Source organism: Natator depressus, chromosome 10 (assembly GCF_965152275.1).
Source record: "Natator depressus isolate rNatDep1 chromosome 10, rNatDep2.hap1, whole genome shotgun sequence".
In the NCBI taxonomy this organism is placed as follows: domain Eukaryota; kingdom Metazoa; phylum Chordata; order Testudines; family Cheloniidae; genus Natator; species Natator depressus.
This window is the reverse complement of record NC_134243.1, coordinates 2,400,787-2,419,443: the sequence shown is the minus strand read 5'-3', so window position 1 is coordinate 2,419,443 and position 18,657 is coordinate 2,400,787. Positions and strand designations below refer to the sequence as shown.

The window sequence follows — 18,657 nt, the reverse complement described above, 5'->3', positions numbered from 1 at the left end:
GACGGATGGCTTGAATATCTGTCCTTCTTGGGACTCCAGATTCTAGTCCCACCGTTACATTCTGAGGTAGATAGAGTTCTGTTCAGTTTACTCTGTGAGTTGGTCTTTTGGTTGTGCCCTTAAACTGAGGCCTTTTTTGCTCTATATTGACAGGAAAGATTTCATAGCACTTTTTATAAGAAAAACCTATAATGCTTGGCCAAAGTTTTCCCCTCTCTCATCTCTTATGCATGGTGTGTGTGTGTGTGTGTGTGTGTATATAATTGTGTGTGTGTGTGTGTGTGTGTGTGTGTGTGTATATACACACACACACACACACACTTACTCATTCCCATGTCAGAGATGACTACTTGTCAGTAAGTGGATGGGTGTACTTCTGTCTTGGGACAGGGCAGGACAAGTACTTTATCAACAAACTACTAGTATTAGTATTGGCAACAATCATGGAGTCTTTCATAGAAACAGTACTGGAAAGACCAAGGTCCACCATTCTGTATGTCTTCCAAACACAGGAGGTTTTGTGTGGGATATGCCCGCCAGATTCCAAGAGACAATCACTGCTTCAGTGGAAGGCAAAAAGAACAAGGTTCCCAAATGTGTGTGGTGAGGGAGGTGATAATCCCTCCCCACCCTGAAATTCAGTAATCAGGTCAGCCATTTTGCATGTGAACAAGATTAAAAGATTCTTTCATTAATTCTGTTTTATACTATGTTACCATTGAGCGCCAAATGTCTGTTTTCCGTATTAATCCCAGTGTGGAGTAACAGATGTAGTGTTGACTAAAATGTCAGAAATTCCAATGAAGTCAGGATTGCAGGTTGCTTGTTACCCTTCTTTCATCCTGTATTATCCCACTTCTACATTAGTTTCACTAGCTTTGTTTGAATGAGTCATTTTAATCTGTGGCTGAGCAGACAGCATCTCCCTGGTGCTTCAGTGCTATTCCAAAGTAAAGTGTTAGATAGTAACAGGTAAGTTACTGAATCGAATAAGTATCTGGATAGAAATCTGTAGGGGGTACAAAAAGAATGGTGCATCTTGCTCTCTCCATAAAGGCTGACCATTGCTTCTGTGGTGCTCCTAGCCTAACAAGTAGAAGGCAAAGTGCAGAAGTGACTCCTGAGTAGTTGCATACTGTGTGCTGATTTAATTATTAAGCTGCTCATTAGTATAGTTAACTTAAAAATAAGCAGCTTTTAGATTACAAGCCCAGAACTACAGTATTGTTGTATGCAATGCCTTTCAAAATTTACTGTTCATCTTGTAGCATGTTCTTCAAGGTAAACACATTGATCAACAAATGTGTGGTGTATATCTTAAAGAACTTCCTCACCTATCCCCACCTTTGGGATGTACTTACCTCTGATTTGATTGTGAGCATGGAACAGTTTTCCTAGTAGTGACTGTTGTAAGCACAAGTCCTACATGCATAAATAAATTCCATGCAAGGCTTTAAACTGCCTCAGCTCATGGGAGACTTTTCGCAACTTCATTAATTAAATATACAACTCTTATTAACAATACCAACAATTGCATGCCTAGTTCTCTAAGTAGTTTGCAGATCCAGAATCAATATGTAGAACCTCAACACACTTTCAAATGTAATAAAGGAATTCCTAAATACTGTAGAATATTCAGGATTTATTTTGAGCAAATTCTGGTAATTAAGACTTTTTTTTTGTCACAGGACTCCTAAACCGCACAAAATCCTAGAAACTTCTTTCAGGTGATGTTTCTACTACTACTTTTAGTCAATATAGCATATATAAAAGGTTTACTATCTGGGCACTTTCGTGGCTAAAATCAACAGATCCCTCACCAGGGTGTTTGGGCTTCCACAAAGAAATCCTGTATGAGGACCACATTGCTGAGGATTTATAGTATTATTCACCGTACCTCAAACATTCTACTTTTTAGCACAATTCTTACAAGTTAAAATTCACATTTCAAACAATAGAATCCAATAATATTTCAATATCAGACACATTTCAAACAATAGAAATGTAGGGCTGAAGGGACCTTGAGGTAATCTAGCCCATCCCCCCATGCTGAGGCAGGACCAAGTATACCTCTACACCATCCCTGACCGGTGTTTGTCTAACCTGTTCTTAAAAACCTCCAATGATCGGGATTCCATGATTTTCCTTGGTAATCTATTCCGGTACTTCCCTAACCTTATAGTTAGAAAAAATTTTCCTAGCATCTAACCTGAGTCTCCCTTGCTGCAGATTAAGCTTCTTGTTCTCCCTTCAGTGGACATTGTGAACAATTGATCACTGTCCTCTTTATAACATCCCTTAGCCTATTTGAAGACTGTCCGGTCCCCCTCAGTCATCTTTTCTCAAGACTAAACATGGCCAGTTTTTTTACCTTTCCTCATAGGTCAAGTTTTCTAAACCTTTTATCATTTTTGTTGTTCTCCTCTGGACTCTACAATTTGTCCACATCTTTCCTAAAGTGTGGCACCCAAAACTGAGCACAATATTCCAGCTAAGGCTTCACCATGTCAAATAGAGTGGAACAATTATCTCCTGCATTTTACATACATGCACCTATTAATACATCCCAGAATATTAGCCTTTTTTTGCAACTGCATCACATATTGGTTCATACTCAGTTTGTGATGTACTCTAATCCCTGGATCCTTTCTGCAGTACTATTGCCTGGCCAGCTATTCCCCAGTTTGTGTTTATGCATTTGATTTTTCTTTCCTAAGTGTAGCACTTGGCATTTTCTTTATTGAATTTCATCTTGTTGATTTCAGATTGATTCTCCAATTTGTGTAGGTCACTTTGAGTTTTAATCCTGTCCTCCAAAGTGCTTGCAATCACTCCCAGCTTGGTGTCATCCCCAAATTTTATAAGCATACTCTGCATTCCATTATCTAAGTCATTAATGAAAATGTTGAAAAATACAGGACCCAGGACAGACCCTTGCAGAACCCAGCTAGCTATATCCTCCCAGTTTGACAGTGAACCATTGATAACTACTCTTAGTACAGTGTTTCAGCCATTTGTTCACCCCCTTATGATTTCATCTAGAGCATATTTCCCTAGTTTGTTTGAGAATGTCATGCGAGACTGTGTCAAACGCCACTAAAATCACGATATATCATGTCTACTACTTCCTCCCTTCCACTAGGCCAATAACTGTCTAGACTACCACTTTTTTCTTTTTCAGAAGCTAGAATAATAATCAAATACAGTCAGTGAGTCTCAGAGCTGATCCTTAGTATAACTGCATTAGGAATGTCAGAGTTGTTTGGCTACTGTAAGCCCCTGCTTAGATAGGTGATAGTCTGACTGAGAATACAGAATTGTAGCATGAAGCAGTTCATATTTAGGATCATTAATATGTTGGCAATTGTCCAAAGGCAGACTTGTTGAATTTTAAATTCAGTTTTTACTAAATAAATTTTATTCCACAAACATGAGTCTTACAATACTTGTTTTGAAAATACAGAATATTAATGTAACTTCAGAGTAATGCTGTGACGCCCAAGGGAGAACAGTTTCTCTAGTCACCTAAATTTCCATATTTACTAAATTATCAGATCATATAATATTGGTAATCACAGCATAGTATGTTTTCATTGTTTGTTTGAAGGATGTAAACAGTGTTCTTATTCTGACAACTTTTTATTTCTTCTTCTAGAAGTCGAACTGAACCAGTGAGTGGAACTTCAAAAGCAGTATGTAAAAACACAATCTCACACTTTTTTCCTACACACTGCACTTAATTATAAACAATAATGTAGAAAATTAATTTTCTAAACATTAACTTAAAATTTAACTTCCAACAAAGCACAGTATATATTGTAAATACAATGTATTTGATGCAAAATAGTAAAAATATTGAGTAATGCCATCATTTGCACACTTTTAATGTGAATACTAGTATTTGTGCCAAGTAATGCATTGTATTTCATATTGAATATGCTAGAATACTTCCTGTATGACTTTGTGTTGTACAGATAATGTATGATCAATTTCAGATCATGAAGGTTCAGGGTTTGCACAATTGAACATGGTGCCATGTTCTACATCTGTCTGTCTATAGTTAGTAATATGTATGTTTGTACAGGTTGTTGTGTGCTTTTTTGTTTCTTGCAATAAAAATGTTTGGAGTGTATTTTTTGCCATTTTCACATTGTATCACTTAGCTTTTGTTTTCAATACTTTTTTTGCCTAATGGTTTTTGAAAATGTTATCAAAAACCACTGAGAAACCATTATTGTTAAACTTGGTATTGTTTCTTACTTTTTGACTTGGGGTTCAAACAAATGCTGAACCAAATATATCCCAGCATTTCGGGAGGGGGCGCATTTCTCTGCAGCTAAATGGCTCATTTTGCTGTCCTTAAATACTTGAACATTTACATTCCATAAAACTGTGAGATTAAAAAGGAGTGTTTGGGCGCCTCTGAATACATAAATGTCTTGAAACGGTTGCCATGAATTTGACTAACTTTTGGTACACAAAGTGGTATTCTAAAGTTCTGCATTTGATTCTTCCACTTTCTGTGATATACAGTTTAGTATGTCTGCAGACTAAAGTATCTAAAACTTGGTGTAGGAATTTCAGCTAATTAGTCATCTTGTCTGCTAGACCCTTGTGCAATCCAGGTGAAGCCCCCTACCAACCTCCTTAACTCTGACCTGCAGCACATTTTCTGATCTGGGTCAATTCTGAGTTGGATGCTTCTTAAGCTGTCAGTGACCAGGCCTTTCTTTAGTATACCACCACTTCTGCTTTTACAGTTGAAAAAGGGGCTGCATTTTTCTTTAGGTTTGACACACTGATTGTTAGTCTGTTGCAAAATACAGAATTATAGTTACACAAACAAATATTTAACTGGTTATGGTGTAGACTTTGACTTGCTGATTGGGTTGAATATTGTGCATAATTCAAACATTTCAAAATAGTCCTAATTAGTATTCAGAATTATTACTTGGTGTTTTTTATTTTTCATTTTTCTTTAAGTACAACTGATTTTTATCTAGAATGGTATGAGGCATTACACTAACCCTGGATCATTGGATCTGATTGCTTGATAAGCTTTTAAAAAAACAGAATCTAGAAATTCCTACCTTTGGGTCGGTGGTCTGTGAAGAATATAGCCTCTGGTTCTCAAGAAATGTAACATAATAAATCTAAAATCCTAGTCTTTTGTACTTGTGGTATTAACATCTTTAAAAACCTAATCTGCAATCCAAAATTCTGTTAGCAGTTGGTTCAAATTGGTTTTTAGACATACTTATGTCTCAGCGCTAGCTCAAATTAGCTTGACTGGCCCAGTGACCCTAGAAGTTAATGTAATGCATTTATGTGAACCACATTTACAGTATTTGGTCTAATTCAGATGAGTTTTTATTTCTTGAAAACAGTTCTTTTCCTTTTTGTTTACTAGCATGTGTATGAACACAGATCACATGTTCATAAATAAAGTTAACATTCTTTTAGCCTTGTGTGTTCCCTGGCATCTCTGTATTACATTTCTAAGTAGCATCTTATTATGAGCTGATATAGATTTCTCATCAGTTTTAAAAAATATACTTTAAAGAATGGCTGTATTAATTCTAATTAGAACTATTTAAATTAAAATGGAAGCAAAGGAAAAATATTCCCTCTTGTCTTGTTGGCATGATTGGACGCTATTTAGGTTGTGGGCAGAAAAAAATCAATTTGGGCCTGATCTTGCCAGTCCTCTACATATGCAGTTTCTGTTAATGATAATACCTAGCTCTTAGTGCTTTTCATCTTTAAATCTCAAAGACAGTAGGGGTTCAAGCCTTGCAGTATCCAGGATAAGTCACTTCCAGAGATGTGGGCACAGTTATTACCTGTAATTGCCCAGCACAACCTAAAATCAGGGACAAATTCTGTCCTTAGTTATATGTGCACAACTCCCGCTGAATGTATCTAAAAGCAGAACTTGGCTCCAGTGTACTAGGATTAAGTTAATTGAAAGCTGACACACTAAAAACAAAACATAGGGCAGCAAGTTTAAAATGGGTTAGTATACCTGATATAAATTCAAGTAATTTGATAATTATCTTGACTGATTATTTCTGCATTGCCTTGCTCTTTATGTGTTAATATCCTCCTACACTGTGCCCATTCTGGAATTGTCACAATATGATTTAGGGTTCTGAACCTTTGTTTTAAAACTGGTGACTACCTTATTAGTATCAGTATGTCAGTAGCAAAAAGAAGCCTTAATCAGAATCAATACCCCCGTTGTCTTAGGTGCTGTAGAAATACAGAAAACAGTCCTTTGCTCAGAGCACAAGTCACTAAAATGCAGCTGAAATCCTGGTTGGCCGATTCTTCAGTTAACTTGAATCCTGAATATTGTAGGCCTTATAATTGAAACGGAAATCCCTATAGTTCTCCAACAGTGGTCTATGTGTAAAGTTTGGGACTGGATGGTTTGTTGTCCTTCTCACCTCTTCTCCCCCCCCCCCCCCCCCCCCCCCAAACTCTACTCCAGTTCCTCTGAGCAGTTTTCTGGTGACATGGGATCCAATCCAATCATTCACCTTTTTGATTATTCAAGTTCTACTACAGTATCAGGTCTGTTCTGTTGCACTCTCACCTGGAGTCACAAGAACCCTGGACATGTAGGTTCCATGTGTCTGAATCCAGTGGCTGGCAGGAAGCTTGACCACATACTATAGTAGAAATTTTGAAAAAGTTGACAGCAAAAAGGAGAAGAATACAAAACAGGCCGGGAGGCCACCAGGAGATACTCGGACATTAAATCAACTATTCACTCCCTCTGGTGGTAATTTAATGTTCAGGAATAACAACATTACCCCCTTCCTTAAGAAATCAGGTCAGACTTGTGTCTAAAACCATTAATGCTTTTGCATGAGAAAATTTTATCTGTTATGTTATCTCACTGTGCTCAAGGTAGAAAATATAACCGATTTAGAAAAGCTATCCATTGGACTCTTGCAGTTGTACTATTAAACACTGAGGAGTCTAGCATCGGCAAAAAATTGATAAAACATTCATAACACTTCATAAATTGTTAAACACAGAAGCTCAGAAACTAATTTTATCAGCTGTAATTGTAAACCATAGCCCTCTTTATTTCCACATGTAAAAAGGAGGGACTTCTGGAACCTCCGCTTTCTGGTTATTTAACTACATTTCCTTTTTTAACCTAATTGAATGTAGAGCATCACAACATAGCATATCGAGATTTTATAGCAGACTGAAATTTTCTTAAATTGAAATTTATAATAAAAAAAAATTCGCAAAGCATTACCATTGAAAAGGGGCTTCATATTCTGAGTCTTCTAATTCTTCCCCTCCATGGAATATTTTCAGGAGTATCATTTCTTGAAGTCTTTGTGACAGTTCAGTAAAAATCCGTGTATAAGTTGTGTTGCAAGTACTGCTCATGTGCAGAAGAGTCCCATGTAGTGGAGGAATCATGAACTCTGGGACCTTTTTGATTGAATGAAGAATAGGTTCATTACAGAAACATTTCCCCAAAGTTGGAATAATACAATTATTCTGTGGCATATTTCTACTACATTAAGTAATGTAGAATTTCTATAGGATTCTTTAAAAACCTGTTCCATTACTTTTTTTTTTCTTTTTAATCTTTCTCCAGCTTATGCTAGTGATAGTATTGGCTTCACTTGAGAGGTCTCTAACTTGTGAAATTTTATTCCATTTCTCCAGTCAGCTTAATTTAAGACAAAATAACCACTGAGCCCAAAATTTCTAAATATTTTCTCTCTACAAATTTTATTTTGATAATTAAGTATTATTTTGATTATTTAATCATTTCATCCGTGGTGGTGGTGGTGGCATGTTACAATTTGATACCTCTACAAAGAGCACAGGAATTTTCCTTTTCATGTGTGGAAAAATTACATATTACCAATCGTTTTGAATAGGCAATCTAATTTATGCTGCAGTCAATGATCCATTTGAAGCCTTTAAAATCAGCCACTTTCCTGCAAGGTACTTTGTTTGGGCAAGCATATGGGGGTCGCATGGATGAGCAGCTTGCAGGGTTGGGACCTGAGTCTATCTTCGTCACTGAAAGTACGCTTTCTTGCTTTTGTCCATAATGGAGTCCATAACTGCTCCTCATGACTGCTATTAAAAACTGTCCTTTTTGGGGGCGTGGGGCGTGAAGGATGTTAAATATTGAAATCTCTATAAAGTCAGTTGCACGTTTTCAGTTCAATTTTATAATATGCCCTTCTGTTTTAATAAAATGGACTCGTTTAATTTCTTCCCTGTTCTAGTAAACTCTTATGACATATAGAATTATACAGCTTTTTACTTGTCCTAATTTGATCCAGACAGTTTATTTTGCGACTCATAGATAAGTGGAAGGATTGCTTTTATGAAATGGATTTTTTTTGACAAGATTTTATCTCTGGGCTGATATGCCTGTTCTTTCTTTTGGCAACAGGCGACTGTGTACTTCACAAAAGCATAACCACACTCATTCATGATTAAGTGTTAAATTACAAAATATAGTAAACATATATTTATATGTTAACACAATTCTTTCTCAAACTAACTTTAAAAAATTATTTTAAAAAATTTAACCCAGTTAGCTACAAAGTGAGAAGTATTTGTTCTGTCCGTAATATATTGAGTCCTATTGATTTAGGGCGCTATGGGGTCTCATCAAGGGGAGAAGAGGCTCTGAGTCAATACATTGATTTAAGCAAGTTGCTTCACTATTTTAGTGTCTTCCCCTTAGAAGCTGGCCTCTCCTGATCTATCGCACATTTTTAAAGCTGCCGTGGTTTTGGGCCCCATTTCTTTTGTGCAAATAAAAATTGCACTACTTTGGAAAATGCCTCTGTCAATGACACACACAAAAAATACCCAGAGTAGACGTTCAAACTACAATAGAGGCTAAATATCGCTATGTTTTGACTGTGGAACTTGAATGTGTGTTTAATTTTTTGTGAACAGATTGATGACTCTTCTGCATCTATTTCTCTGGCCCAGCTTACAAAGGTATATATACATATATATTCTTGTCAAATAAAACTGAATGAATTGTTTGCTTGATATTTAAATGTCTTATATTGTGTTCTATATCTGGCTAATTTTGTAATATGAGCAAAATTTTATTTTAGTGAAAAGTGCTGACTTTAACTTGAAAATTTGTGTATATATTGATTGATACTATCCTGTAAAGAGTAGTTCCCAGTTTGGGAAGATAGAAGGGGAGTACCTTATCAGCCTCAGCATAATGTTGCAGTATTACTCATCTTCAAGACACAAGGAAGAAGCACTTCAGAAGCTGTTTACCGTTTCTTTCATACGTTCCGTTAATTTTCCATTGGAAACTAGCACAATTTTTAAAGAAGAATTTAATAATATTTTGGCTGTAAGTTATGGACTTGCCAGAGTTTTTTGCAACAGCCAAAATAGAAGCTTTTCGTTAACATGGACAATTGCACGGTTATTTTTTGGATTTCTAGACTTTCCAGTGCTAGACCAATTCTTTGAGTGTTGCACATAATTTCATAAGTTGTAGACTTGTAGTATATATACAGTGGACAACATTTATACAATCTAATTTGTTTGAACACAGACTTGTAAATTGTGTAAATGTATCAATTGTTTATAGGAATATACCAATGTGTATTTGTGGCATATTGGCAAATGTGACCTATTGAAACTGTTGTATATCCCATGTTTTGCTATGAAACTGCTTGCATTTTCTGCTCAATGATGTGTGACTTTGTTTGGGAAAGCACTAGTGACTACACTTTCTAAAAAGATACTATAGTATCAGCCAAGTAAATTATTGCTCTTTTAAAATTTGAAAGATTAGAAAGGTTAGGACATTATACAGAGTAGTTAGACTTCCTTTCTTTTGAGAGTAAAGACTGGTGTTTGTTTTCCAGGGAAAAATATAATTCTTTCCATCTGCAGCTTCCCCTCCACTATAAACATGAAAATCTTACATTCATTTGGCAACAAAGAAATTTAACTTGAAAAATAGCCATCTAAAGAGATTGGCTTCCATTAGTGCTGTCCCTAAATCTGTCCTCGGTTTTGTAAGCTCATGTCAACTTTCTTATTCTAAGATGTGAAAAGCTGTCCACGTGGTGTATTCCTTTTTAAGTTTTTTGATAGAACATAAGTATTTCAGAAAAATGCAGAAACACAACATAAAGCACCTCAAAACTGTTACTTACTTTAACCTCTTCAGCGCAGATTGGCTTAGCATGGAGGCAATGTGTTTAACAGTTTTCTGTTTTATTCCTATTATGTATTAAATGCCATATTGGAATTTTGGTCTATTCCTACTAATGTTTTGTGCTTTTGGGTGTGTTTGTAAACTGTTTGGGTTCAAACAAATTAGTTAAGTATCTGTAAATCACATTTTCTGTAAATGTTAATGGAAATGGTTTCATAGATGTCAATCTGGATGATGTTACTGTTAAGAAAAGCTATGTATATGAAACAACCATTTAATAAAATGTTGAAACTAGTTGGTTGCTTTTGTGAATGAATGTATAAAAAGATAAAATACTTTGAGTGGTTGATCTGAATGCTAGGTGCTTGAAGATCCAAGTAATTAGCAGTCACTCCCTTAGACCCTGCTTGTATCTGGACTAGTGTGTAATGAAATATTTTAACGAGTACTGGTAAATTTTAATTTTTTTTTCCTCAGTTGGCTTCAGTATTTTGAAAGGTTAGCTCCACATATGAGGATTACATTTACAGTTTTCATATTAAAGAGAGACAGTCAACTTGAAAGCTATTTATCTACAAATTTTGTATCTGCTGTAGTTACAACACTTCATAGTGTAAAGTTAAGAAAAATACATTTTTAGTCTATTTACATGTGACAGAACTCTGTGTATAGTCAATTTCTGCTTTACTGAAAAGACCCTTCTAAAAACTTCAGGAGGGGAATACACATACCCTTATTTAAAAAACTAAAGGAATTTTAAAAGCACGTTCTCTTCAAGGGTGCTATATCAGAGACCCAGACTTTATTTAAAACAAAACAAACAAAAGAGTAAGTTTCAAATCATTCAAGTTGAGTGTCCTTTTAACACTGAAATGTAAATATTGCTACTTGTTATCCATATTTCTGAATAAATACAAATACACTGAGCGTACTTTTTCATGTAGTCTGGAGCTTAATATTCAGTTTCTTTAACTTAAAAGTACTGAATAAGATTTTTGTACACTTAGCTTAAGTCCAAGTCCACTTTTGTTTTAAAGAAAATTGGAGCAGTTACACAAGTCTTTATGTAAGGTACAAACAGAGCCTAAGGTTTTGAGTGTCCAAGAAAGCTTTTCTCAAGTAGTCTAACAGGCACACAAACATCATGTAATGGCTTAAGGACTCCCCAGAACATCTTCATGACAATATAAAATATAAGCAGCAATTTTGATGCAACTTCAGTTAGATTTGTGCTGCTCTTTACAGGATTGGATGAGTGGTGTTGTCTTTGGCTGTGTGGACTTAATTGTGTTTCTAATGTGTGTGTCAAATAATTACCTATTAAACAGACTGCCAATCTGGCTGAAGCCAATGCTTCCGAAGAAGATAAAATAAAAGCTATGATGTCACAGTCTGGCCATGAATATGATCCAATCAAGTAAGTGTTTATAATGTCAAATCTGTTCCTTGAAGATTATGGACAAATTGTACAGATATGCTTATGTTCTGTTTAAAAACTGTAGACACACCTTTTTTAAACCTTTTTAGTTACATGAAGAAACCTTTGGGTCCACCTCCACCATCCTATACGTGCTTTCGTTGTGGAAAACCTGGTCATTACATAAAGAATTGTCCAACAAATGGGGTAAGAGTCTATGGAGGGATTTGCACTGTTATGTTTTTAGTAGTATGAGTTTATTGCATTTTATGATCTAACTTAAACACATAGGCAAGATAATTCATAGCAAACGCTGAAACTCTGCTCTGAATTTCTCCTTTTGTGCCTATGCATAGTAGCTGATAGTGTTTAACTGTATACTATTTGTTGACAGGACATCCACTCTGATAGAGTGGAGAGCTTTGTTTAGTAATTCAGATTTCTGGCTGGATTTAGTTTATGTATTTAAAAAAATTCATTTTCAGAGTTAGTATCTTTTTCCAGAATAGGAATGCACTGTAGAGATAAATATTCCATTCTGAGAAGTTTTTCTGCCTTGTGTTCCTCTGAATTGCAAGACATTAAGGGGGGAGGGGGGGACCTCTGCAATATGTTTATCTATCTGATCTATTTTTAAAAGTAGTAATTGCACATTTGAAGTAAGGAGTAAAGGTTTAGTTATTTATATTCATGATCGTTAGCCTCATTTCAGTGTGTGGAGTAATGTGAGTTTATAGAATGGATTCTAAAAACTGTGTGCGGAGGTGTCAAAAATCAAGGAAAATTTAGAAGAATTTTCTTCTAAAATATTTTAAGTTTATCAGTAAAGAAAAGGAGAGAGATTGTGGTGAAGGGGATATGTCCTGTACTTTCCACTGCGTTGGTATTGCAAGCCCTCTCTTTACCTCATCCCAGTGCGTCTTGCACTTTCATATTGCAAGCTGTGGAATGCTTCATGCTTACCTGAGACTTGTCACATCCTCCATAGTTTCAATATCGATTTTGTATGAATAAACCAATTCACATTTGAATGCTTTATCATTGTACACATGAGTGTAAAGAGGATGCGTCTTCCAACCATTCTCCTCCTGTAGATTCAAATGTATGTGACATCTACTCTGTAGCATAAATATTTTACGGCCACTATTACATGAATGGAGAGATTATCACTTTAGGGCCTAGTACTGCAAAGACCTGTGCTTGTGTTTGACTTCAAGCACAGGAGTTGTCCCATTTTGTTCAAAATACCTGCCTGATTCTTTGCAGTGTCTTAGTCAGTTAAGGAATTATATGTATTTATCATGCAGTCCTCATATTTGCAAAGGAAAAAAAATTAAATAAAATTTTTTTATCACTCTCACACACTTAAGCATTCAGATGCCCTTTTAAATGGGTTCCATTTAAAGCTGAAATATATCTGGATTCTTTTTCTTAACAGGACAAAAATTTTGAGTCTGTTCCCAGGATTAAAAAAAGCACAGGAATTCCCAGGAGTTTCATGATGGAAGTGAAAGATCCCAATACAAAGGGTGCTATGCTTACAAACACAGGAAAATATGCAATACCAACTATTGATGCGTAAGTATTTAGTACTTCAGAGGTGGCCAAAGTATAACCAACAGAGACTACATCAAAATGGAGCAATGTAGATTGGCATCTGTGGTCTCCAGGGGCTCTGGCACAGTATCTGAGTGGCTGCGGTCTGCTCTGTATAATGCTAATGGGGTGCAACCGTGGCAAACTTGTCATTGTGGCTCTAACTGGGAAAATATTGGTACTCCCTGAAGCTGATGTAAATGTATTTTTAACCTTTTTCTTGTTCCATTCGTACATATGCTCGTAACTTGCTATGCAGATATATGCACACAATACACAGGTGTGTGTGTGTCACCATGTCTAGGCACCCTCTCTGCCCCTCCGACTGTGTTCAGTTTGCTGTTGCAAATAATTCACTTTGGCAGTAAAATGATTTGAAAACCTTGACTGAAATATGCTGGGCTAATATTTTAATGTGTCATAAAGCATGCATATTAGTTCACAGAAATTAGCACTGAGACAGTGAATATTGGGCTATGTAAACATAGCAAAAGCCTGAAACATTTTGGGGTATGCACAGCAACAGCATCTGATCTTGTCCATTTCCATTGCTGGCTAGAAAGCTTTGGCTTACAAATAAATCCTTCATTTAAGTATAATAGAAAGGTTTTGAAAATGAATAGTTGGTCTTTGAATGAAAAGCTTCTTAAAATTGAACACTTTATAAAAATGGCTAACACTGAGATGGCAGCATTCTCTACTGGCTAGCTCAGGGAGTTGAGATTCTGTGCCCTTGACTTGGTGTGAATTGCACTAGTCACCTAAACTCTCTACCTCAGGTTCACTGCTATAGGAATGCTGATGATGATGTTTTAAATAATATTTGCAGCTGTAGTTAAGCACTTTTTTAAAAAAGCTGATTTTCAGCTTATGCTACATCTACTTCATAGGTTTCTTGCAAAACACTGAGCAGCTCTAGATGAAACTGCCAGTTTCAGCCAAGACACCAAAGGTCTTAAGATCAGATGGTCTTTAGTGTTTTTATGTAAACTGATTAAGATGCACCAAAAAAATAGTAATAGCAAGAATTAATAAATACCTACGTGCCTGTGGAAAACCTTGCTGATGCTGAAGCTGTTCATATGTTGAAATCCAAAACTCTTTCGTGCAAAACACACTGCAAACTCAGGTCTGGTGGAAATGCTGCTCTCACTCAGTAAAGGCACTGGAAGTTCAGGAAATCTGAGTTCACCCTATTTGTTTTAACTCAGTAGAAAATAGTTATCCTCTGTAAGGTCCTACCTAATCCAACAAACACACATGCTGATGACCTAATCCAACAAACACACTTTTTTAAATAGTGCAGAATCCTCAATAAGAAGGAGGGAAGGATAAGGATTACAAAAGTACATCAATGCAAATACTTGGGTTTATATGGACGTTTTGGTGGTGATGGCAGATGGTATGAATGTGGTTGCATTGTATGTAGTGTACATCAAAATTTGTCCAAAAATAGAAATAACTACTTGCCCTGATAAAATCCCATTAAATACCAATATATATCAAATGTTTTTATGTAATATTGTGTGGTTGTTAGAAACCAAGAAAATATTGGTGTGGTGGGTTGAGGGAGAGGGATCTACATAACCTTTATATCTAGTTCATACTGTAATTTTAAAAAGGTACCTGTTATACAGCTAAAACTCAACCTTTTCTAAATCTCAATTCATTTTTCCATTGTGTACCTCCTTATGTAGAAACAGTATCATGTTTGATCTGTGCTAATTATGCAATAAATAATCACTTACCTGTTTAGAGATTAAATCTCTCTTGCGTAATATATAATACTAAGTATATGGTTGAATTCTGTTTAGCAAGTGTTTTCTTGATTTATTAATTCTGTTATAAAATCTGAGATTTTTATGCCCCTTCTTTAAACAGATAGTCTTAAATTAAATTATTTCTTTCAGGGAGGCTTATGCTATAGGGAAGAAGGAAAAGCCCCCTTTTCTCCCGGAGGAACCATCCTCCTCCTCAGAAGAAGACGATCCTATTCCAGATGAATTGTTATGTCTAATCTGCAAAGATATAATGAACGATGCAGTTGTCATTCCCTGCTGTGGAAACAGTTATTGTGATGAATGTAAGTGCCATAGACTGACATTATAGTTAACTCAGATGCCAAATGATCGTGTAAAATGAACAGGAATCTGAATTAACAAAAAATGCTATACTACTCTTTATTCTGAAACAGGGGTATCTATTAACCAGAACATTCTTGCATTTTATTTTTGGGTAAAGGAAGAATGCTGGAGATGATTTTAGCTGGAACTCAGATTAGAGGAATTTTTTACATAGGGATGGAAAAACATAAGTGAACGCTTGTATTATTATTTTTTATAGTCCCTGATGTTGAAGACATCTAGTTTGAATAAATGCTTTCTCAAGCTCTTCTTCTCCTTTGTTTCTGTTTGATTTGGTAATAGTTGTCATCAATTTGCCATATAAATTGTTAGTATCCCAAATACAACACTGGCAATTAACTGGAGGCTCAAACAAGAGGAAAGATAGACTGTTGTTCAAACTCTTCTTTTAAAAGGACCGTTAGTTAAAAATATAATCTTAACCTAATTTACTAATGCTTTCTTAGGAATAAAATTTACCCATTAATCTAGAGATAGATTACTTATTGTATCCCACTCCACTAGACAATGAAAATAAACTAATTAAATCAGTTTCACTGACTGTCATGCACTAACTTATCTTGTACTTTGTGATTTGCAAACACTAAACAATGTTTAAGTACAAACAAGGTGGTGCTTTTTTATTTAAGGTGGATTTTTCAAAAAGCCATGGAAATGGTTCTTTTTTTTTATACTCTGTAAATCCTTATTTTTACAAAAAATATTTTTTGTAATCAACCTGTCATTTCTTTATCTGTTAGTAAAAGTAACTGTTAATTATGAAAAAAGAAAAGGAGTACTAGTGGCACCTTAGAGACTAACCGATTTATTTGAGCATAAGCTTTCGTGAGCTTCAGCTCACTTCATCGGATGCAAGTGAAAGCTTATGCTCAAATAAATTGGTTAGTCTCTAAGGTGCCACTAGTACTCCTTTTCTTTTTGTGAATACAGACTAACACAGCTGCTACTCTGAAACCTGTTAATTATGAGTGTGTGGTCACAGAATTTGTTTTAAAGTATAATACTACATACTAGAACTTCTCAATAAGTCCCTGTTTAAATGTTTTCCGCCCCGTCCATGTTTCCCCTGGACCCCATTGTTCGTTGTGTACAGGGATATGAGAGGTTTCAGCGTAGCAGCCGTGTTAGTCTGTATTCGCAAAAAGAAAAGGAGTACTTGTGGCACCTTAGAGACTAACAGATTTATTTGAGCATAAGCTGAGAGCTACAGCTCACTGCATCCAATGAAGTGAGCTGTAGCTCACGAAAGCTTATGCTCAAATAAACTCGTTAGTCTCTAAGGTGCCAGAAGTACTCCTTTTCTTTTAGGGATATGAGAGTAAAGTATGACCCAAATATTTGTTAGCCTAGGTACTTCTGTTTGTTCACAGGTATCAGAACATCACTACTGGAATCAGAGGAACATACCTGCCCAACTTGTCATCAAACAGATGTTTCCCCTGATGCTTTAATTGCCAACAAATTCTTACGCCAGGTAACTTCACTTTACATATAATGTATGTACGAAAAGCTCATCTTATTTGTAAGTAGCTAAGAGGCAGGAAAATTCTACTTCATGGAGCCATCACTATAATTAAGACTGGTTGAGATTTGCATTTTCAAATCTGTTAATGGCTTATTTTGAAATGATCACTTTAAAAATACAGAGCAATTTCCTGATTTATGGTATTAGAAAATTGGCTCACTTCTAGATTTCAGCAAAAAACGTTGACATATTTTCATTGTTGAATATATATGTTGTCAAAAGGATGCTCTGATGTTGGTTTACACAAAAAGAAATCATGCTTCCAATTTTCACTGTTGCAAAGAGAAGCTTGAAAATATGAAGAAAGTGCAAACGAATGCAGTGCTATTCCCATCTGAGGACAGCCTCGTACAATAGCTCTGCAGAGAGTGAACTTCCTTTTTTACCTCCGTGCAGTTGTTAGCTCTGAAAACTAGAGAGAATAGTTCAACCGTAACACTTAGTGAAGGAAGTCTTTTATAGGGATCATAATATACATACTAGTAACTTTTATGTAACAATGATTTTTCTACCTCTAGGCTGTAAACAACTTCAAAAATGAAACTGGCTACACAAAAAGGCTCCGTAAGCAGATACAACCACCAAGACAGACAGTTCAGCGGAACCTGCAACCTGCAGTAAGGCCTCCAGTTTCCAGACAACAGGATCCTCTAATGATTCCAATCACTTCTGCGCCTTCTCTAACATCGTCACTGACTCCTAGTCAATCATCTGTGACAACTACTTTGCCAGTAAATCAGTCTTCTGCCACCACACCTGCTGCTGATATCTCTGCAACAATGTCCATATCTCTTCACTCTGAAAAACCAGAAGGACCTTTTCAGTAAGTAAACTTGTAGTTTAACGCAACTGAAAAAGAAATAAAAATGTTAATGCTGGTTTTCCACTTTCATTGACTTCTAATGCGTTATCTTGTCTGGTAGCTGTTTATATGTGCTTTAGTGATGGTTGACAGACAAACCTCTCCTTTCCAGCTCCAAGTACAGCCTTGGAGGATCTCATTTATCATATTGTCTTTCACTTTTCCCTGCTGTAACTTAACAGGTCTTGAGAGTAATCCGGATGCCAAGTTTCATTCACCTTGTATTCTGATAGGGTGGAATTCACAAACTTAGTTTTCCCCTGCCACTCCTCCTTGAAATCAATGTTGTGTTCTTTGACACATTATATATATCCAACATATGAACACTTCATGACCTTGTGAGACCTTATGCTTTTAGTAGGGACTCCGTGTGGTACTGGGAGAATGGTACTCAAGCATTTGTTTCCATAGACTTTTCTTATCTATTTGAGGTACGGCACACCAAGTCTTATTTAATTCATGTGTATCTGTTTCTTTGTAGAAGAATTAGTTACGTTAGTCTGCTCCTATGGAGATGCTCACCATTCTTTTAAATAAAGACGTAGTTTTGTGATACGTTGGTGACATGCATCACTCAAGAGCAGCCAGTTCCCCAGAAGCACATGTCTTGGTGACTGTTTGGTCACTACTAAATCTCTCCCAGTGTAGGATTACTTTCTTATAGGAATTCTTCTCCCAGTGTCTTTTCTGGGGGAAGACTCTTTAAATTTAGCAGAGAACAGCAGCAGCTAAAGTTACCATTTTGTTACTTGATACATCAGTCTCTTCCAATTGGAAAGCATTCTTGATTCCTGTTAGAGTATGTCTACACTGACATTTTATAGCACTCTAACTTGCTGGTGTAAAAAATCACCCCCCTGAGTGCAGCAAGTCTGAGTGCTTTAAAGCGCTAGTGTAGACAGGCTCCGAGCGCTG

General features: G+C 36.0%; 1 protein-coding gene across 2 annotated transcripts in view; it reads left to right on the top strand.

Annotated features, from left to right (window-relative positions):
• The window catches only part of RBBP6 (RB binding protein 6, ubiquitin ligase), a 42,756-nt gene that overhangs the window by 11,547 nt on the left and 12,552 nt on the right, over window positions 1-18,657 (top strand). The window contains exons 3-11 of one of the 2 annotated variants that reach the window (XM_074964969.1): window positions 1,689-1,727; window positions 3,656-3,692; window positions 8,959-9,003; window positions 11,527-11,615; window positions 11,726-11,822; window positions 13,054-13,193; window positions 15,122-15,294; window positions 16,726-16,829; window positions 17,399-17,703. In XM_074964969.1, the coding sequence (XP_074821070.1) occupies window positions 1,689-1,727; window positions 3,656-3,692; window positions 8,959-9,003; window positions 11,527-11,615; window positions 11,726-11,822; window positions 13,054-13,193; window positions 15,122-15,294; window positions 16,726-16,829; window positions 17,399-17,703 (1,029 nt within the window). The remainder of the gene's footprint in view (window positions 1-1,688; window positions 1,728-3,655; window positions 3,693-8,958; window positions 9,004-11,526; window positions 11,616-11,725; window positions 11,823-13,053; window positions 13,194-15,121; window positions 15,295-16,725; window positions 16,830-17,398; window positions 17,704-18,657) is intronic. The other variant, XM_074964970.1, reaches the window with a different exon arrangement.